Raw genomic sequence first — 20,928 nt, forward strand, 5'->3', positions numbered from 1 at the left:
CCCATTCTAAATAATGCAATTTTCTTGCCCGACCTGGCCTTTCTGACTCTACACGTTTACCCAAATTATAAGCAATCTATAGCACAGACGTTCCCAGTTTCCCGTGCTGATCGAGTGCAATTTGCTGAGCCCAGGGAGAAACATGCTAAGAACGGCTCCGACTTCTCCAGCCCTTGAAAGGGCTGAATGGAGACCTGCTGCCAGTCAAAGATAACTTCTCCAAAGTGGCTTTTGCAATTAACTTCAAGTATCTTCCCCACAGAAATACACTGCTTGGTCATCGCCAGAGAAACTCTGCCTTAAAACTCTTAAATGCTGGATGTTAAGGCAAAAGTAAAACAAAGAATGCGAGGAAACAGCTTGTAAGAAATAGTTCCTTTAAGGTGGTTCAGCTCTTACGCAGACTCCGTATTTCTAAGAGCAGCCTGCTAAGCCCTGACACACGCTCCTTTTTGGCTGCAGAATATTCTCTAGTGGCTTCTCCAACTCCACAAACTGCTTTCAAAAGGACCCCATATTGGAATAAAAAAACAGTGCGACTGTTGCACGCCCAGTCTACATCCAAAAACAGCTCATGAGAAAAACACAGTGGCACTTCTGGAAAAGGACGTGCCATTGGGGCAGGGTTTGATTTGGGAGTGAAGAGCACCGTGGTGAGCTGAGCTCGGCCATTCCCGGAGAGATGCAGTGCCCACGGTACCTGCAATCTCTTCGATGCTGTTGGCACGAACGTCCAGCAGCACCGACCCATTGCTGATGCAGCTCCTCAGCTCGGAGAGGCTGTGCAAGGACAGCGTGCCAACGTAGGGCTTGCTCCAGCGCTCGCCGCCATCTTCCACGTCCTCCTCAAACTTCAGCCACCTGCGGACATCGGGTGCGATCAGCCCCATTGCACGAAAACAGCCCCAGCTCTGCAGCCCCTTTGACAGAGCCACGGGGTGGCAAGAGGAGAAGGCTCCTCGTGCCGCCACCTGCAGCTGCAAAAGCTTCGCGTCCTGGAGAGGAGAAAGCAGAGCCCACGGGCGCTGCCAGTGCGGGGACTCCTCTCCCACCGCAGCCAAAGCAGCAGGGATTTACCTTGCCGTTTCCTTCCACTCGGCATCTCGGCCCTCTTTTACACAGATCTCATCCAGCTCGGAGAACAAGTGGTGAGGGATGTGCTGCTCGTCCTCCTTGGTCCTGAGAATGAACTGCACCCGCTGGGACGGGGAGCCTGGGGGCAGAAGGCAAAGACCCATCCCGTTACTGCGCCTGAACACAGCTTGTCACCCTCACATGCAAAGTGGCCATCAGCACCAGTGCAGCCATAAACACTGGGCTGGGCCCTCTCCTCTGCGTCTCTCTGGGCTTGCACAGAGCCGTGAAGAAGGAGAAGCATCTGGTCCACCTCTGCATAAGGATGGGCTGCTTTCCTTCCCCACATTGCCATTTTTAAAGCCAGGATCCCTCTAAGGAAGACGAGCCTAAACCCATTATGCATTTAACTGCACTTAAAAAAACAAAAAAAAAGAAAAAAAAAAAAGAAAAAAAAAAAAAAGAAAGTAAAACTTGGGAAAAAGAGGGTGTTGCTCAATAAGGCCACTTTCCCTCGGAAGAACAGCAACTCACTCAAACTAGCCACGGGGACGTGCTTGCAGAAGGCCCCAGTGCCCACGTTGCCCCCAGTTTAGCGAATGCCGCGGTGGGACTTACAGTGGTAGCCCTGCTCTGTCGGGGCAGACTCCTTCTCCCGTTCCCCTTCCCGATGCTTCTGGCTGTGGCGTCGGTGATGCCGGTGGCTCTGCCTAACCAGTGGCATCTGCGCGCCCACGTACAGGGTCCGGTGGCCTGCGAAAAAGCAGCATTTTTTGCAGCGCTCTCGGCATTGCGGCAATAGTTGAGGTGGCCGGTGCCTTGCTAAGCCACGGTTCAATCCCAGGAGCAACGCCAGCTTCCCTTAATGTTATTTTCACTGGACGTCCTTTTTTCCAAGCCTATTTTACTCGAGCTTTGCAACAACACAGCAACAACAAGTGTTGGCTCCGGGTCATCTAAAAGTGCCCTGAAAGTATCGGACCTCTTCTCAAATTCCAGCTTCGGCTGGACAACACTCAGACTTGCTCATTAAGCAGCAACACAAGCTAATTATTTTCAAAAGCTCTGTATGGCACGAGGCGACAAGAGACGATCAAATCAGTCCCATTGCAATGAACTCCAGAACAAAAAAAGAAAATCACAGCCCCGTGTCTGCAGCCCTGAAATGATTCTCCTGACCTCTCCAAGCCAGGAGCAACCTCTGCGAGAAAAAAAGCCGTGAATTATCAAGCCCCGTGGCTACAACTCACACCGTGGCCTCCCGGGAGGCTTTTTCCCTCCGTTTAAAAAGCCATAATAGTAAAAAATGTGACAATAACTGTGTTGCTTTATTGAGAAGCGCGGCACGTTTCGCTGCACATGATTTGACACCCAACAAGGCACACTGGAGAGACTTTGTGCAATGGGAAAACGCGCTGGGCTAGTGGCTCCTCCACCAGGATCTCAGCAGAGACTCACCTTCCAACTCCTCCTTCTCATAGCAAATACTGACAGCGTTGCTCCTTCTTCCCCGGTCAATCACTGCCTCCTCGTCATGTCTCTGTTTAGCAATGACAAGAAGGGAAAAGTTGGGGCTGGGGGTGGAGAGCTCCCTTACGTCCTCCCAGACATCACCCACCCCTGCATCCACACGAGTCCACGAGCCATCACGCCTCTGCGTGCCTCCTCCTCCTTCAGGCACAGCCCTAAAACCACGGACTTGTAGGAGGTTTTTCTTCCCATACGCAAATAAAACAGCCCATAACATCACCTGTACTGTATAACACGAGAGTCTGGACGTATTTAATACAGCAGGAGAGGGATGAGTGTTTCAGACAAAAAAAAAACCCACCTCCCGCTTTGTTCTTGAGGTTCCTGTCTAAAAAAGTGATTTCCAAAATGGAAAAAAAAACCCCAACCCACAAAACTGCACTTTTGAGCCCCGGCCGCGCTACCTGTAACTCTTCCAGAAGTGTCATTTTGTAACGCCCGTTTGGGTTCATCCTCACGTCAGTCACTGGGTTTTGGGGACAACTGAACCTCCAGGTCAGTCAGGGGCCCGATTCCCCAGGGACTGATGGAGTAGCCCTCACGGGAGGAGCTAAGTGGCACCCAGTGTGCACCAACTCCAGAGACACAATAGGGACCATTATGAAATCACAAGCTATGATGCGGATCCAGGCAGCTATTTAAAGCCACGCACCCCTAGACCCTTCCCGCTTGGAAAACTTAGTGCCTGGGCAGAAGCCAGCTCTGCTTTGAGCAAAAACTCTCCAGAATAGAGAACATTCCTGCATGAGAGGTGTCAGGCTCAAAAGTGTGCAGAAAGAAAACCCTTCACAGGCTCGTTCACCCTCCTGAGAGGCAAAGCCCATTAGCAGCATCATGTTTTCTCTCTTTTTCTTTCTAACAGTAGAGCTGAAGCTCTAGCATCCTGAGGATAACAAGAGGTACAAATACGGTAAGGAAAAAGAATATCTTATTGGATCAATGGGTAGATTCAGAAAAAAACCCTGCTACACAGTAGTTTATCCTGACTGCTAGCTAGAACCGAGAAGACTGTTTTTTCCACTTGGGTCAACAGTTCCGGTGAAACATACTACCTGTCTAGGACGGCTGCATCTGAGGAACAAGAATTAGTTATTTGCAATACAAGGAATGAGTCATTTTGTGTCATGATATTCATCAGACTGCACAGAGAAACAAGAGACAAATGCATTTGAATACCCATGTGTTGTGTTACGTTTTAACCACTTAACATTCCCCAAGAGCTCAAGAAGACAGAGCAGAAAGACAGGAGACAGGTGAAAGCCTAGAGCACCAGCTAGACGGAATGAAAGACCCTCTTCCTTCTCTGAAGCTTCAGCAAGGCTTCCTTCACCTGCTTGTTCCTCCGACTGTCAATGACGGGGTTCAAACTGGGGCTGACGAGACTGTAGAAAAGGGAAAGAACTTTCTCCCTCCCAGAGGAGTTACCGCTCCCGGGCCCCGCGTACACGAAGATGGCGTTTCCATAAAAGACACCCACCACGGTCGGGTGGGAGCCACACGTGGAGGTGGTTTCGTGCCATCCTGGCACAGAGCGGATGCGCAGATCGGTGGCCAGGCTGTCCAGGGAGCAAATCAGGATTAAGGCTAAAGGGAAGAGGAAGAAGCACACACAAACAGCAAAGATCAGGACTTTATTGGCAGGAGCGGCAGGGCAGGCCAGCTTTGAGACAGCAAGAATTTCACAGGAGAAGTGGACAACCTCGCAGGGGCCACAGAAAGGCAGGTGTAAAGCCAGAGAGGCTTGCAGTGTACCAAATACGAACGCCAAAGCCCACAGAAATGTGGCAAGGGTGAGGCGCAGCCTCCAGATCACGATGAGGGCATAGCGCGGGGGACGGCAGATTGCCACGTAGCGAACATGAGACATGACGGCCAGCAGCACGCACGCTGTAAGTGCAAAGATTAAATAAAGATGGCTCTGTGCCCCACACCCAGCAAAGGAGGGGGTTCTGCCTTGTCCAAGGAGGCTCCTTAGCATATGGGGGACATTGCTGGAGGCGTAGCAGATGTCCGCGATGGAGAGGTGGCAGAGGAAGAAGTACATGGGGCTGTGGAGGCAGTAGTCCAGGCAGATAAGCAGAAAGACAAGTGCGTTTCCCATCAGAGTGGCAGAGCAGAGGGCAGAGAAAAGGCCAAAGAGGCAGCGCTGCAGGGCTGGGGTGCTGCAGAACCCCAGGAGGACGAATTCTGTGACCGTCGTTTCATTCTGCACGCTGTGCTGGAGGTGAGGCAGCACAAACTGCGACCACGGAGATCTGGAAGCGAAGGAGCAAGGAAAAGGAAAGAAAAAGGAGAGTTTTCCTAAGAATGTCAGGTCCTTTACTCTTTACGCTGCAGCTCCCTTCTCCCCGTTTTTCCCTCTGACTCCAGTGAAAGGTGCGTACTACCCTCCCCACGCTGAGCGACGTACATCTGAATTGCAAGCTCCAATCTCTCGGCAAACTTTGAGCAGTTTGACCAATCTCGCACAACTTTGCTGCCTAGCTTGCCCTTGAAGTCTTTCTTTTCCTGGGTTGGTTTTGGGGTTTTTTTTGCAGGGGGTGGGGAGGGGCAGGGTATGGTTTGGCTGTTGGAGGAGATAAAATGATGAAGATTGCAGGTGTCGATTAAGGTGAAGTCAGAACAACTTCAAAGCAGCTATTTTAAATTAAGTCCATATTAAAAGGAATGCACAGTTCACAGAATAATTCCAGTTTTACCATTAAACCAACCAGCATTTCCAAGCCACTGCTGTGTCCTCTTTACCTTCGTGAAATGCATTCCTACTGAATCCTGCAGTTGCTTGATCCAACTCCCCTATCCCAGCTACTGCAGGTCCGGGAAGGTCAGGCAGAACGTCACCTTGGTTCCTGCTGTGCAGCTGCTTGCCCTTACCAGTTTCGCAGGGTGCTGGTCAAGGTCCCTGGGCATCCCCTGGCACTTGTCTCCACGCGGCTCTCTGGTCTCCAAGATCTTCCGCCACTTCCAGGATATTTCCTCCAGCCAGGATCTTCACCTTTTCCTTCCTGGGTCCCTTGCTTCTCTTCAAGATCCCTTCTTCTTTCTGGGAACCCTTCTTTTTGACACCACCTCTTCTTTCTGGAACCCCACGCCCCCAGTTTTCCTAATCTGTCTATGTGAGCAGTACAATGCCTGATCAGCCTCCAAATTAAGGCTTCTCTCTCCTAGCTCTTTACTAACTGTAGGATTCGGGACACGCCACTTTTGATTATTCCAGGTGTTACCCAAATTTACAACCAGCCCACGCTGGCTGCGTGTAGCAAGAAGCAGGCTTCTGCTTGACAGCTCAGAACTCAGTTTCAGACATTCACACGCACAGACCTTGCCGCACACGTGCACCCAGTCACGTGTTGCCTGGTAACCTTCACAGTTTGAGCCGGTTTTTTGTCTACGGCCGGGCTTCAGAGGCAGGGCATGGCCACAGAAGCGCATTCCCCCCGTCAGTCTGTGAAGTGAGCAAGGGAGAGTCAATACTTGTCTGGTGAGCCTCATACCCAGACAATGTGGTCGAGCCCTCTCCTGTGACAGCCCTGGCAAAAGCCACAGCAGGGTGCTCCCTTGCCTCTGCCTAGGTCACTGGGGTTCCCCTGCCTGCCATTGCTCCTTTGTCCTCCTCTGCGTTTGTGGAGATGAACCTTTAACCACACAACCTAACACCTACAACACCGGGAAAAAGAGAGGCTGCAGAGGGTCCAACGGGGAAGGTCGCCGATGTAGAATGCTCTTTGTGAGAGGCAGCACACCCAGCTCACCTCCTTGCTCCTGAGCTGCTCTATCGGAAGCACTGCGTGCAGGACGCTCTGTTCAACAGGCTGTGTCTGTATCTGACTGCCTTGTCCTTGCTACAGCACCGTGTGCTGGGGGAACGCCACGGAGAGCAAGGAGGACGCTCTTTCCCCAGGAGCAACGGAGGGTGCTCAGCTGAGTGCTGCTGCAGGGGCCAAAGTGGGGCAGGCAGGCAGGGAGGGGAACGCAGGAACGAGGGAGCTGGCAGTAACCGGCCAGTCTGGGAGATGCCCGAGAGGCTCGAGAACCCTGTAAGCACAGGATGAGCTTAGAGGAGGTTCAACGTGAGGCCCTGTGGTTAACCATCCCCTCCAGATCTGGACCTTCTCCGGTTCCCGAGTTACCGTGCAGTTTCACAGCCTGGTGCAGAGATCCTGACTGGGAGATCACTGTACCTCCAGGAGTTAGGGATCCACCTAACAGTTACCCTGAGCGGGTGCAGGTCTGTGCTGCGCTGTACGTGCAGCGTGGCCTTCAGGCTGCGTCCCTACACATGTCCCTTGGCCGCAGGATAAACGGAGCTGGTTGACTGTAACAGAGGAGCCTCCAGGCAGCTCCTGCTTGGTACCAGCGATTACGCCACCTGCGCGGCCCTGCCGTTACCTAAAGTGCAGCGAGAAGTCCGCGTGTGAACATCCTTTACGCACAGAGGTGTTTTCTTCTAAGAAAAGTTGCATAATACCGTGAATGACCAAAAGGAGGAACTTCTCCGCTTCTCCACCGTAAAGCGTGCCAAGGGAAAATCCATCCGGGGTCTGCCCAATGCTGCATGAACGCAGGGTCCCCAGCATCTGAAGGGACCTAAGATTTACTTGCTACCTAGATGCCTCTTCTTCCTGGCTACGTCGCCTCCCAAGATCTTGCCCACCCCCAGCCTACTGGAGACGGGGGAATGTTAGAGAGACAGCCTTGATGCTGTGCCAGCACCGCTCAGCCATGGCCAAAACACTGCTGTGTTATCAATAGCTTTCTAGCTACCAGTACAGAGCACAGCACTACGAGGGCTGCTGTGGGGTAAAGGAACTCCAACTCAGCCAGATCCAATACAGAAGGAAAGTGGAGGAACAACAGAGGGAGCAGCCCAGGGACACAGAGCCCCAGGTCTCATCTGGCCACTCCTGTGACCATACAGTGTATTCAAAATCAAATACCTGAAGTGCTCCCTTAGATGCAGTTTACAGCCAAGGGACAAGAAGGTGGCAGTTCTGCATTTTGCAGCTCCCAGGCTGATGGCAGAGCCAAAGCAAAAAAAACAAACCCAAAACCAAACCAACCAAGAGAGGTAAAACTGGAGCACAGGGAGCAAATGTTTTCTTTCACCTTAGGCCAACTGCTCGGACGCTCTCTATGCTGCCCTGCTGCAGAGGGCATCCCTCTCGTACCAGTAAGAGACATAAGAGTGAATTAAAGCCAGGACCCCAAACCAGACCAAAAACCCGGTCATGATCAAGAAGAAAGTGGAGAATGCATCAACTATAACAGAAAATTATTTTGGACATTCCCAGTTTACATTTGGAAAAAAGAGGGGAAAAAAAAAGAGGAGGAATTAGGTATTAAAAGAAGAGCACTGAATGATAAAGCAGTAGCAGTCCCTCTACCACTACAAACCCACACCCCCACACGCACGTACGCACACAGACTTAACACCACCAAACTCCCCTTGACTGTGACCTTCACCTCAGCTTGCTGGTCTAGAGATACTGAATGCCTGAAGCACACCAAGGATAACTGAAAACATCTGCATGGCTTTAATGGGAATCCTCCAACTGAAACAAAGCGCTTTCTCCCTCTGTCTGCGTTGGCACATCCCCGAGTCATGCTCTCACTCCTCTCCTTCAAAGTCAAGATTCCTAAACGTGAAAAGCGGGAGTGGGGAAAGGCGAAGGGAAGAGAAAAAGAGGGAGAGCATCATCAGTGGAAGACCTGCCACCTGCTGCTGATTCAGCCCTGTTTGGGGGACCACCCCAGCAGAGAGGAGCTGGTTTACATGCCACGGTCCACAATGCCTGTTCCCAGGGACAGGCCGTTTGCTCAGCCTTGCCGGCCAAAGCGTGGGAAAAGCGTAGGCGTGCGCCGTCGCTTGCAGAGTAGCACGGTCACGTTCACGTGCAATCCTTTACCTTTTTCCTCCCTGGATTCAAAGGGTTTCTGTCTTCAAAGTGAGAGCCTTCCATACGGTCATTTGTGACATTTCATCCAGGATAACAATCTCAGAAGGATCAGTCCTGCAATAAATATTTTACACAGCAATCCGTGATTATGGGAACTGATGCCACCAAGAGCATTAGCATCAGCAAGAGGAACAGCGGAGCCCCGAGAATCAAAGCTCCGCATAAGTGTGGGGGATTTTGCTGGATGAGGAGTTTTGGGAGGCAAGCCCGGGAGCTGCAGAGCAACAGCTCTGTGCAAAGGCTCTTGCTGGGGCTTAGCCCCGGTCCAGGTTCCTAAGCCACTGCTGGTACAGATCACGCCTGCAACTCCTCATGTGTTAAGTATGAGGATCTCCAGCTACCGTAAAGGCACTGATGAGGCAAGGTTTGAGGGTCAAACACGAGTGCTGCAGCCACTCTGCTTGCGGTCAGAGCCCTGCAATCACTTCCTGCAGCCCTGCCCCCAAATTTGGTTTTCCCACCAAGCTGCCTGCTGGTTTCTGTGGGATGCCCCACAAAGAGGCAAGTGGAGAAAACTCTGCCAAACACCTTCAAGCTAATCTTGCCGGGGGTCCTGGCGCTTGGTGGAGCTTTACCTGTCACTGCTTTGCTTTGGGATATCCACATCACTGGTCTTCCCCACGTTCAGCTGAACTGAACTTGCAGCAGCAGCAGCTTCCATCACCCTCCTGGACTCCTGATGTAAAAAAGGGACAAATCACGTTCTCTGTCTTTGATCCAAGTGGAGATAAGCTGAATGCCCAGCACAAACTTAGCAGTCTGCCCTCCGCTTCTGCCCCTTGGCAGCTATAGGTATTAGTGCAGCAGGGAAGAAACCGTTCACTCCAAAGATTTCGGGGCAGGGGGACTGTGTGTTCAAAACACGATTATGAGCAAGTCTTGCCAGCAGCAGCAGCAGCAGCAGCAGCATCTAATAATAATCATCATAATGATAATGACCTTTGTGAAAAACGACTCGTTTTAAAAATTACACCTGTATTCAAGCGTTCAGCTCACTGCTACTTGAGGAAACAAAGGTTACAAAAGTTACAGGCTATTGGGATCTATTTCGATTGAGTGCTGATCTTCCCCCAACATTTCCAGACAAGCTGTAAGAGAAACAGGCAATCTCACAGCCACACGGAGATGTCCAGCCCCGAGGACACAGCAAGCCTTACCTCTTCTTCTTCTCCGGCTTCATTTCTGGCATCGTCCAACTTCTTCTTCCTTTCTGGCATAAGGTCATCCAGAAAGCTGAGCTCTCGCTTTGAGAAGCAGAAATCCATCGCTTTCCGGACAAAGACGAGAGCCAAAACCTTCATGAATAAGAGGGAAGATGCGGTGAGCTCAGAGACGATGCCACCTCTCACTCCAACGCTGCAAACACCCCGCTGCTGAGCGGTGGCAGCTCTTACCATCATGGGAAAGATGATGGCGGCACGGGACACCTTGATGGTCCAGAGCAGGACGAGGCAGGTCAGCTGGATCGCCGTGAAGAAATGCACCTTTTGCAAGGGCACGTGCCGCAGGTAGATGAAATCCGGCTGGTGTTTCGCCGGCATCCAAAACAGCTTCAAGCGATCAAAGAACTGCGAAATAAAAGGGAAAGGTTGCCACCTTGGGACTGCGGCAAGTTTCTGGCCCTCTCGAGACGTGGAGGCACTTTGCAGCATCTCGCTTGCCGTCAGAAATCCTGGATCCCACCGCATTCCTCCTGGGAGCAGCACCCATTTTCCCTTCGCTCCATCTATAAACCGGCTTGGCCCTGAGAGCTGCCCACCAAACGGCAACTATTCCATGCCATTCCATTACTAGCATTTCTCGGCCCACTGAATCCCCCCGCGAGGATTTCCACCAGTGGTAGAAACTGCCTTCCCTTTGCACCAAATTCCCCCGCTTTTCACGTAACCAAACACTGACCTGCCCTAAACCCTGCAACAGAGAGCGCTGAACTTGCCTGGTCCTCCCAGCCCCATATACCTCCTGTACCTCCACCAATCTCTTTTTTACACAAAAGAGTTTCATTGCTTGCTCTGCGAGAAGTTTTTCCCATGCCACTGCTTTTTTCCCTGCTGCTACAGAGACAAAATACCAGGGAGCCAACATGCTGCACGCTGTAAAAGAGTCCGTACCTGAATTCCTCTGAGTGACGACACACCCATGTAGAGAAAGACGCCATAAAGCACAGGCATTGGTATAAACTGGGGGGGGGAAAGAAAAAAAAAAGTAAGAATGCAATCGTTTCTTTTTCTGTATTGCATTTTCAGTATTACCACCCTCTTCCACAGGCACTGCCTAAAATTGCTTGAAGCTTTCCAGCTTCCATTCAGGCTTAGAGATGGGTCAGATTTTAACCATTTTTTTGCCATTTTGTGCGCACGAGTGAGCTAAGGCTCTGCTTTAGGCTGAACTTGGGAGTTACCTCTCCTCAGAATAATCCTATTTTCCAGAAAGGTTGGAGGAAAACAGGCGATTTCACCCGTGCTACCCTATGCCGCATTCTCTGGCGGTAGAAGAAACACTTCTGCCTATTCTTGGGGCAACAGGCAAAGGCCACAGGCCTCCTCCTAGCCTAGAGACGAGATTACTTTGTGGGAGGAACGTTCAAGGAAGCCCACGGGGATGACCTCAGTGTGTTTAGCTCCTGGGAATGGCTGCTCCCGGGCATTTGGGGAGCAAATTGCAGCCAGTAAAGGGCTGCCTGTTTGAAAGACAGCAGATGTGCTGGTCTGAATATGCTCAACTGTAACCCATAAACATGGGCGGGCCTGAAAGACACCCAAAAATTCAAGCAGTTGCGTTGCTTGCTCGCCTCGAGCACACCAAACGGGGGCCTGAAGGGCTGCAAAGCCTAACCGAGGCTGGTTCCCACCGTGGGTCAAGCCCCAAGGGTTGGGATCACCTCCTCCTCCTCCGCTCCACAACTAACTACTCAGGCCTGCAGAGAGGGGACTGTTTTGCTGTAACCTCCAACAAGCTCGCGGTTGTTGGGTGGTTTGCATTTTCCTCTCACCTTTAACACAGAAGTGAAGAAGACGGAGCAGCCCATGAGCACAAAGATCAGCAAGCCAGTGACTCTCTGCTCTCGTATCCCCAGAAACTTGGGTTGTTCTCCTGGAGCTGAGCAGTCAGACTCTACTTTGAGGCTATTCACGTGGGTGATGGACAGGACGGTCGCAGCCACAAACCAGGGCAGCCCCATCACAGAGCACACCCCGAGCATCACGGCCACCACAAAAAGGTCCAGGTGGTACCCGCATCCTTTCTGCAGGCAGGAAAACAAGAAACAGAGCATCCCATAGCACAAGAGCAAGGATAACGTCGCAAGTCAGACTCAAACCCTGCTCGAGCACAAGTCAACTTCTTCAGAATTCAAAACAAGAAATGGAAACAAGCAAGCGTGTATGCAGGCTTTGCACAAGCACGTGGCATGAAAATCTGGCAGGAGTTCAGAAACAATGGATATGCAGAGCTTGTGCGATAAATACTTCTCCAAAAAACAACAACCCACAACCCAAAACCACCAAAACCTTTTTTCCACTCATAAAGAAAATTCTACCACTTGCGAGGAAGGTGTGACTCTGAGTTATCCCTGGCAGCGCATCAAAACAATTCATTCCCCGCACCTGCTGCTGCTGCCATTTTAAAACAAAAACGCACTTCTCTATTGCTCCAAGATTAATTTGCTCCTCCAAAAGGTTGCTCATCTGAACTGCCCTGTCACTTGCTCCCTGCATCATCGTTAATCCAGGAGAGCATCCTGCCACGCAGCCTGACCTTGTCCCAAACCAATGCCTTCAGAAAGCATCGGGAATAAGAGCTTCTCCCCAGACCTGCAGCCCAGAAGGGGCTGGGGTCATCCCTCACAGGCCCTTACCTTCAGCTTGTGCTCCTTCCTGTTCACAATAACGGCACTGATCTGCTGGTCCATGAATATCAAGATGGTGCAGAGCAGAGCTGGGATGAGCGCAGCCAACACCGTCCACCAAGGGTTGGGTCCTATGGGGTTGATGAACCACCCACGGTCGTCTCTGGTAGGCTGCAACAAAGCCCACGCATCAGCATCGTCTCCCAGCCCAGGCACTCCACTGGCTTTCATTTTCCCCTCCCTCCCTGTGTCAGAGCACCTCCCAGCCCTGGCTTCATGTCCCCCTCTCCCGGGGGCTTCAGCAGTGCCAGTCTCCTCTTTGCAAGCACCTCTAGATACTTCCCCTGTAGGTATCTAGTTTTGGGGCCATCTTCTCGTTTCCAGGAGGAAGCAAGGCACTTGGAGGTGGAAGAGGAGATGGTCACACCACCAGCATCTCCTCCAGACTCAGCCCTGCCCTGCCCCGGCATCACCTTGTGGCACCCCCACGTGCCAAAACATCCCGTTACCTTGAACGCATGGGGGACCTGGAGCTTCGGCGATGGGATCCCAACCACAAAGTCAAGGAGCACCATGATGACGATGGTGAGGAAAACAGCAAAGTCGCTCACTGTGGACCGTACCTGGGGCGAGAAACCAGAGGTGAGAGGGGCATGGCAAACAGGGCCGTAACGCGAGATGCAAGAGTTGCAGACATCCACAACATTAAGGCTGCTTAACCAAATCCCACCACCCCTCTGAGCACGTGCAGCCTGATCCCTTGCTTAGATACTGCTGCTGTGTTTGTCCCTGTGAGATCTGGGGTCAGACAATAAAAAAAGCTTAATTAGGCCGACAAGGGTTGGTTTAAGTCAAAACCTAAAAATAATAATAATAATATTAAAAATAAGAAAACACATGTCTGACACTACAGCTACACTCACAGCTACAATGGCAACAAGGCACTGAGGCATCTTTTAGTCCTCAAAAGGAAGCTCCTCATTCGAATCTACTTTCCGCTCGAGCACATAATGCACAGAAGGTAGGGAAAAAATCCCCCAACCCCAACCCCCAAAACTTTGGGAAACCTGACTTCCTACTACCTGAGGAGAAAAAAAAATAAAAATAAAATAAATCAACCCCCCAAAATCTTCAATCTGGGGCAGGTCACGAGGCATGTGGGAAATGCTACGATGATTTTGCACTCATGGAAATGAGTGCGGGACATCCAAGCTCTTGGAGAGCTTGGCCTGCAAGGCCAACGTTTCCCAGCTTGACCAAGGCAGGGCAAATACTGCTTAGTGCTCCAGGAAAGCCATTTTGGGAAATGAGTGTGGAGATGGACACTGGCCACCATCTTCTACTTACTCTGGTTGGAAAGTAGCGGCTGGTTTTAAACTTCTTCAAGAAGCTTGACAGGGCAAAGGTGGCGAAGAAGAGGATGCAGCACCAGAAGAACACGTCAGGGGTGTAGGGGCCGTCGCGTCCACAGGCAGGTCCTTGAAACTCCCCACGCAAATACCGACATTCCTGGAGAAACAGAGCGTCAGGACACAAAGGCAGTGCACGTGCGGCAGGGAAACCTCGCATAGCTAGGGGGTTTTGAGGATCTTGGTCCAAGATCCACGACCCTGTAACTGCTCCTGCCAATAGAGATTTATATTTAATGAGCAGCAGCAGCTGAACAAGTGACACATTGAACTACACAGCGGAGAAATGAGATGTGAGGGGACACCATACCACGCACCCTTGGCACATCCTCTGCCTGCCATTCGAGCAATCGTGGCTAAAGAAGACACCAGAGGGGAAGGAAACACTGGAAACTCTTGGGGATAGAGAGAGAGGGAAGAGGGAAGGAGGGCTAAAGACAACCATGGTAGGAAAGGAGGAGAAGAGACAGATCGTCCCTCCCCAGGGGAGGTCTTGCAGAACCTGGCCAAGAGGGGATGAAGGCCACCATAAGAGCCTGCTGCCCTAGGCCCGGGCTCTGCTTCCGGCAACAACAGCCTGAGAGGCTGCTCAGACAAGCAAATTTATGCACGTACCTACAGACAGCACTGAACGAGAAAGCAAGGCCTGGAGTTACTAGGAACCCATTAAGGAGGCCAGCTACTACCTTTCAAGCATGAACTTAAGTCCTACAACTTCTACAATAATCAAACCACCCACTACTTAACCTTCCTCCCAGTCAGAAATACTGTCCTGCAACAGGCTTGACGGGGACACTTGCTACCCACAACGTTGGGGTAGACTGGACAAGGTGGACTCTCCTCCCCAGGACCAAGCGGCTTAAAACCACACGCTACATTTAGGCAAGGACTTTTCCGAGCAGCACTAGCACAGTTTGAAGCCCATCATTCCCTGAAGGGCTCTGACTTTTGCACCAGGCAAATGCCCCTGGACCCCATGGACGCGGCACGAGGAAGCAGTGGCTCGGGGCACTTACGGTCACCGTGAGGTTTTCCCAGGCGATGCCAGACACGTTGATCTTGTTGCTCGCCCAGAAACGCAGCGTTTCGTTGCTGGGATGGGTCGGTGCCTCACACTTACAGCTGGGAGGAGAGAAGCCAAGACAGGGGTAAGGGAAAGGTGATGGAGGTGCAGCCCGGAGCTCCTGCCAAGGGGCAGCAGCTTTCTCAGGGGGAAAAAAACCCACTAGTAGCTGGTGAGGAAGTCCAGCTTGCTGTGCATGTGCACAGGGTAGGTGTCTCGCAGGTGACTCAGCTTCTCCAGAGCCTCGTAGATGAAGATGATGCAGATGAGGGAGGCAAAGGCTTCTTCCGTGAAGCGGGTGACGTAGCACACCAAACAGCTGGCGTCGGTGGCCACCAGCACTATGCACAAGAAGGCGGTCCACAGCCCAATGCACGCCCGCAGAGACAGATAGGAGAGCGTGTATTCCCTGGGAAAGCAGAATGAAACAAAGGCTGGAAAGGCCAGCAAGAGGCCCTGAGCCATGCCTGCCTTTGGGGAAAACGGGGAGCAATTTTGGAGCGTGTCAAGGCTGCGGATGGGAAATGCAGTTTCCATGTACTACTACAGAGAGCCTCGGGGCTGTGGTGCAGGGTGTAGACCCACAGCAGGAGAGGCCAATTATTTAGTTACCACTGTTTAACACGGATCTCGTGTTAACACCTTGGAGGCTGCTTGAGGTCAGGTCCCTCTTGGGCCAGGTGGTGTTCTCCCACATCACCCTGACGCCCTAACACTGAAACCAGCTGGGTTTGCACCCAGTCACCTGCTGCCAGCAAGCTGGGGCTTAATAATAAACCTTATGGCAATAAGGGTGGTTTATCTCCCATCAAAGCCATCGCAACAAAAGGACTGTCACTAAAATCTAGCAACTACCCCTAAGAAAAAGAAAAGAAAAGCATCTTTTCTCCATCACTGCCCCCTTCTGAAGGCTCTCGCAGCACCCAGCTGCGGCAGCCTGCCTTACTTGCAGAATTTGTAGAGGATCTTCTCAAACACCAGGACGGGTCCGGTGCTGCCGAGGATGGTGAGAGGTTGGCCGGCAAAGAGGCAATACACCACGCCGGCCATGGACGCGCCCAGCAGCGACTCCATGGCACTCTGTCCGGGGAAGAGAGGCGGCCGTGAGTAAATAAATCGTTAGGGAGAAACAAAAACCAAAGCCGGTTCACTGCAGCAGGGACTTTGGCCTGAGTTTTACCCTCCCCCATCCCCCCCAACAGAGAGAGGTGCTCACTATGTGGCCATTGGTCGCCTCCCCCAGCAGTCCCCCAAAGGTGATGACAGGGGACATGCAGGCACAGTAGAGGAAGAGGAAGGACGCCAGGCACTGCAGGCTCAGACCATCCCGGAAGTCGCTCCAGAACCACGGGGCTTTCCGCTTCACGTCCAGGGTCAAACCTCCAAAGAGCCTGCAGGAAGGAAAAAGAAGAGAGTCTGTTCTCTTGGAGGAACACGTCGACTTTGCTTTGCTGCAGAAGGGCAATCACAAGCATAGAGTAACTTTCGTGGCTAAAAAGAAGCACTCTCCTTCAGCCCAAATCAAGAAAACCTGCGTGCAACGGTGATGGTTGGGGCTGAGCCCAGCTGCCCAGATCTCCCCCCTGCCCAGCCCAGGGGACCAAGCTGGCAATGTGGAGCCCCTTCACTGAACCAGCTAACCCCAAAGACCTGCTAGAAGGGAAGGTGCATGCTCAGATTTGAGAGGCAAACAGAAAAAAACCCCAAACTATTACAGCTCCCACCTTCCCGTCTGCTGCAGTTCAGGGCCACTGTGTTTCTCCAGCGTGCTGTGAGAAGCACTGTCATCAAGAGCTCCTGGCATCTTCCTTTTTTCCTGTTAAAATGGAAGTGAGATAAAGCTATGGACTTGTAACCACTGGCTTGTTTTGCTTCTGGTCTGGCTCTGTGACTGTGTCAGAGTGGGACCTTGTGAATTTGGGCCCCTGAACAGCATCCCCAGCCATCCTGCCCATCCCCCTCATGCCTCCCGCCGATGTGGCACCCACCTGCGAAGGGACGTTTTTCGGGGGCTCGATTCGGATTGATGGATCCCACTCTCCTGGCGGCAAGACCGTGACCTGATCCAGAAACTCGTCGATGCCAGCCACGAGGTCAGCCCCGTTCTTGGCTTTATAGGCAACGTCACGGAAAACCTGCCAATAGAAGACAACCTGGTGAGAGGACAACCCAGCTCGGATGTCCTAACCAGTGCAATAAGCTCTTGGCTAAACGCAAGGCTTTTTCACCAAAATTCCCTGCTGGAAAGGGCAGGAAATATTCCCCCAAAAGGAAAAATCTGCGCATCACGGCACTTGTAATCATCTCCCCCACGAGGCCCCCGTCCCCCACGGCACACCATACCCTTCTGCTTAAAGAGCAAGAGAAGTTTTACTGGCCCTGGCAATGCCACCACTGGGGACAGCGTGCTGGGGACCCCGGCGAGAAGGATGAGGTGCAGGATGCACCCCGGGCGGGATTTCAGCCTCCAGGATGTGGGGTGATGCAAATCTGCGTGTTTGCTTTGGGGTGAGAAAGAGGGCTGGGCTATTTGGAGAGCTGCGGGCAGCTGGGACAGCAAATCCTCTTCCTCACTACTTCAGAGACAGGGAGAGCTGAAGAAAGGCAAAAATGACCCGGAGCTATCTCATCTTGTCGCACCTCATCCGTCATGATAGTGGCCATGGACCTGCCGATCTCATGGTACTGATGGGCTTTTCCTTCTGGTCCAAGCAAAACAAACAGGAACCTGGGCAAGAAAAAGAAAATGAGAGAGAGAAGAAGGTGTCTTTGCTCCAAGAGCACCCAAGGAAAGCCCTGGCAGCTCCCAGCCCAGAGCGTGGCTCAAGACGGGACACGTAGGCTCAGCGATGCCGCGATGAATTTGAAATTCTTCAAAACAGACGGCAAATGTAATTTGGGGGCCAACTTTCATTACAATTGGCCGATGGGTTTAAAAGCTACAGCAGGGAATGGAGAAATGAAGGCGAGGAGACGTGGGTGGGGGAAACGTGCTTGCTCCCCCTCCCACTAGCCTTGTTCCCTTGGGACACCAAACTGATGCCTGCAACTTGATGTTTGGTTGGGTGTCTTTTTTACGGAAGAAATTTGCGCTTCTCATTCGCACCTTGTTGGGATGGGAACTTCCGTCATGCCTGAGAGGAGGACAGCCGGGCTCAGGCGGACAAATGCCACGATGGGCTGGTGAAGGAAATCCAGCTCTCCTACGAGCACGTTGGATGCTTCAGCCCCGGTGGGAATTTTCTTCATGAAGTGCAGCTCCGCCTGGGCACGACAAGCGATTTTCAGGCAATTACCCCAAAAGCAAAGCCCACAGCGCTCTGCAGCACACTCTGCAAGAGCAAATCTGGCCCTAAAGGCGTTAAGAAAGCTACGAGTGTCTCACCTTGCTTAAATCCATAGCTCTGCTCTCACGGGTCACCCCATCTTTAGCTTCCGCAGCGGTGGGAGAAGGACAAGGGGTGATTGTTTGGGCTGGTAGGAAAAAGAAAGACACTCAGAAAGATGGACAAGGAGCAACTGGGACGCTTCTCCTTTGCCTGGGCAAGTCTAATGGGGCCACAGCCCTGCAGAAACCCTCACCTGGCTTGTAGAGGAGGTGCAGGTCCGACTGCCTCTTGCTCACATCAGCAAACGAGCAGACAGCGGGGAGAAGGTTGGTTGTCTTCTCGTTCTGATGGTGGTGCTTCCTCAGAAGGACTTCTCGAACTTGCGCCCGCACGTGCTCGTCAAACTCCGTGGACTGTTCTTGCTGGGCCAGGATCATATCTGAGGATGGCAAAGGGAAACAAAGCCATCAGAGCAGAAACCCCAACAAGTCCCGACCCCCAAAGCCCCCAGGGAAGGCTGTGCCACACAGGCTGCACCCTAATGCCCGCTCAGCCTTGCATAGCAAGGCCTTTTAATAATGTTCAGCCTTTGCAGTGAAAACGAGAATTTTCTTTTGCTAAGAAACATCATCCAAGTGCTTATTCATCATTCCGCTAAGATAAATATTTCCCATTCTAAATAATGCAATTTTCTTGCCCGACCTGGCCTTTCTGACTCTACACGTTTACCCAAATTATAAGCAATCTATAGCACAGACGTTCCCAGTTTCCCGTGCTGATCGAGTGCAATTTGCTGAGCCCAGGGAGAAACATGCTAAGAACGGCTCCGACTTCTCCAGCCCTTGAAAGGGCTGAATGGAGACCTGCTGCCAGTCAAAGATAACTTCTCCAAAGTGGCTTTTGCAATTAACTTCAAGTATCTTCCCCACAGAAATACACTGCTTGGTCATCGCCAGAGAAACTCTGCCTTAAAACTCTTAAATGCTGGATGTTAAGGCAAAAGTAAAACAAAGAATGCGAGGAAACAGCTTGTAAGAAATAGTTCCTTTAAGGTGGTTCAGCTCTTACGCAGACTCCGTATTTCTAAGAGCAGCCTGCTAAGCCCTGACACACGCTCCTTTTTGGCTGCAGAATATTCTCTAGTGGCTTCTCCAACTCCACAAACTGCTTTCAAAAGGACCCCATATTGGAATAAAAAAACAGTGCGACTGTTGCACGCCCAGTCTACATCCAAAAACAGCTCATGAGAAAAACACAGTGGCACTTCTGGAAAAGGACGTGCCATTGGGGCAGGGTTTGATTTGGGAGTGAAGAGCACCGTGGTGAGCTGAGCTCGGCCATTCCCGGAGAGATGCAGTGCCCACGGTACCTGCAATCTCTTCGATGCTGTTGGCACGAACGTCCAGCAGCACCGACCCATTGCTGATGCAGCTCCTCAGCTCGGAGAGGCTGTGCAAGGACAGCGTGCCAACGTAGGGCTTGCTCCAGCGCTCGCCGCCATCTTCCACGTCCTCCTCAAACTTCAGCCACCTGCGGACATCGGGTGCGATCAGCCCCATTGCACGAAAACAGCCCCAGCTCTGCAGCCCCTTTGACAGAGCCACGGGGTGGCAAGAGGAGAAGGCTCCTCGTGCCGCCACCTGCAGCTGCAAAAGCTTCGCGTCCTGGAGAGGAGAAAGCAGAGCCCACGGGCGCTGCCAGTGCGGGGACTCCTCTCCCACCGCAGCCAAAGCAGCAGGGATTTACCTTGCCGTTTCCTTCCACTCGGCATCTCGGCCCTCTTTTACACAGATCTCATCCAGCTCGGAGAACAAGTGGTGAGGGATGTGCTGCTCGTCCTCCTTGGTCCTGAGAATGAACTGCACCCGCTGGGACGGGGAGCCTGGGGGCAGAAGGCAAAGACCCATCCCGTTACTGCGCCTGAACACAGCTTGTCACCCTCACGTGCAAAGTGGCCATCAGCACCAGTGCAGCCATAAACACTGGGCTGGGCCCTCTCCTCTGCGTCTCTCTGGGCTTGCACAGAGCCGTGAAGAAGGAGAAGCATCTGGTCCACCTCTGCATAAGGATGGGCTGCTTTCCTTCCCCACATTGCCATTTTTAAAGCCAGGATCCCTCTAAGGAAGACGAGCCTAAACCCATTATGCATTTAACTGCACTTAAAAAAACAAAAAAAAAGAAAAAAAAAAAAGAAAAAAAAAAAAAGAAAGTAAAACTTGGGAAAAAGAGGGTGTTGCTCAATAAGGCCACTTTCCCTCGGAAGAACAGCAACTCACTCAAACTAGCCACGGGGACGTGCTTGCAGAAGGCCCCAGTGCCCACGTTGCCCCCAGTTTAGCGAATGCCGCGGTGGGACTTACAGTGGTAGCCCTGCTCTGTCGGGGCAGACTCCTTCTCCCGTTCCCCTTCCCGATGCTTCTGGCTGTGGCGTCGGTGATGCCGGTGGCTCTGCCTAACCAGTGGCATCTGCGCGCCCACGTACAGGGTCCGGTGGCCTGCGAAAAAGCAGCGTTTTTTGCAGCGCTCTCGGCATTGCGGCAATAGTTGAGGTGGCCGGTGCCTTGCTAAGCCACGGTTCAATCCCAGGAGCAACGCCAGCTTCCCTTAATGTTATTTTCACTGGACGTCCTTTTTTCCAAGCCTATTTTACTCAAGCTTTGCAACAACACAGCAACAACAAGTGTTGGCTCCGGGTCATCTAAAAGTGCCCTGAAAGTAT

The 20,928-nt window shown here is 52.1% G+C and overlaps 1 protein-coding gene across 1 annotated transcript in view; it reads right to left on the reverse strand.

Annotated features, from left to right (window-relative positions):
* Positions 1-9,721: 9,721 nt before the first annotated feature.
* Positions 9,722-20,928, reverse strand: part of LOC126036861 (electroneutral sodium bicarbonate exchanger 1-like) — a gene marked incomplete at its 3' end in the record, with an annotated part of 37,063 nt that continues 25,856 nt past the window's right edge. The window contains exons 4-23 of the mRNA XM_049797074.1: positions 20,558-20,704; positions 19,956-20,091; positions 19,579-19,739; positions 18,463-18,648; positions 18,266-18,354; positions 17,987-18,198; positions 17,521-17,608; positions 16,869-17,015; positions 16,605-16,696; positions 16,097-16,271; positions 15,827-15,960; positions 15,044-15,289; positions 14,834-14,939; positions 13,756-13,917; positions 12,918-13,031; positions 12,418-12,579; positions 11,554-11,805; positions 10,673-10,741; positions 9,956-10,129; positions 9,722-9,856 (exon numbers count right to left, since the gene is read on the reverse strand). Coding sequence (XP_049653031.1) covers positions 9,722-9,856; positions 9,956-10,129; positions 10,673-10,741; positions 11,554-11,805; positions 12,418-12,579; positions 12,918-13,031; positions 13,756-13,917; positions 14,834-14,939; positions 15,044-15,289; positions 15,827-15,960; positions 16,097-16,271; positions 16,605-16,696; positions 16,869-17,015; positions 17,521-17,608; positions 17,987-18,198; positions 18,266-18,354; positions 18,463-18,648; positions 19,579-19,739; positions 19,956-20,091; positions 20,558-20,704 — 2,987 coding nt within the window. The remainder of the gene's footprint in view (positions 9,857-9,955; positions 10,130-10,672; positions 10,742-11,553; positions 11,806-12,417; positions 12,580-12,917; positions 13,032-13,755; positions 13,918-14,833; positions 14,940-15,043; positions 15,290-15,826; positions 15,961-16,096; positions 16,272-16,604; positions 16,697-16,868; positions 17,016-17,520; positions 17,609-17,986; positions 18,199-18,265; positions 18,355-18,462; positions 18,649-19,578; positions 19,740-19,955; positions 20,092-20,557; positions 20,705-20,928) is intronic.

This window comes from Accipiter gentilis, unplaced genomic scaffold, assembly GCF_929443795.1.
Source record: "Accipiter gentilis unplaced genomic scaffold, bAccGen1.1, whole genome shotgun sequence".
Classification (NCBI taxonomy): domain Eukaryota; kingdom Metazoa; phylum Chordata; class Aves; order Accipitriformes; family Accipitridae; genus Astur; species Astur gentilis.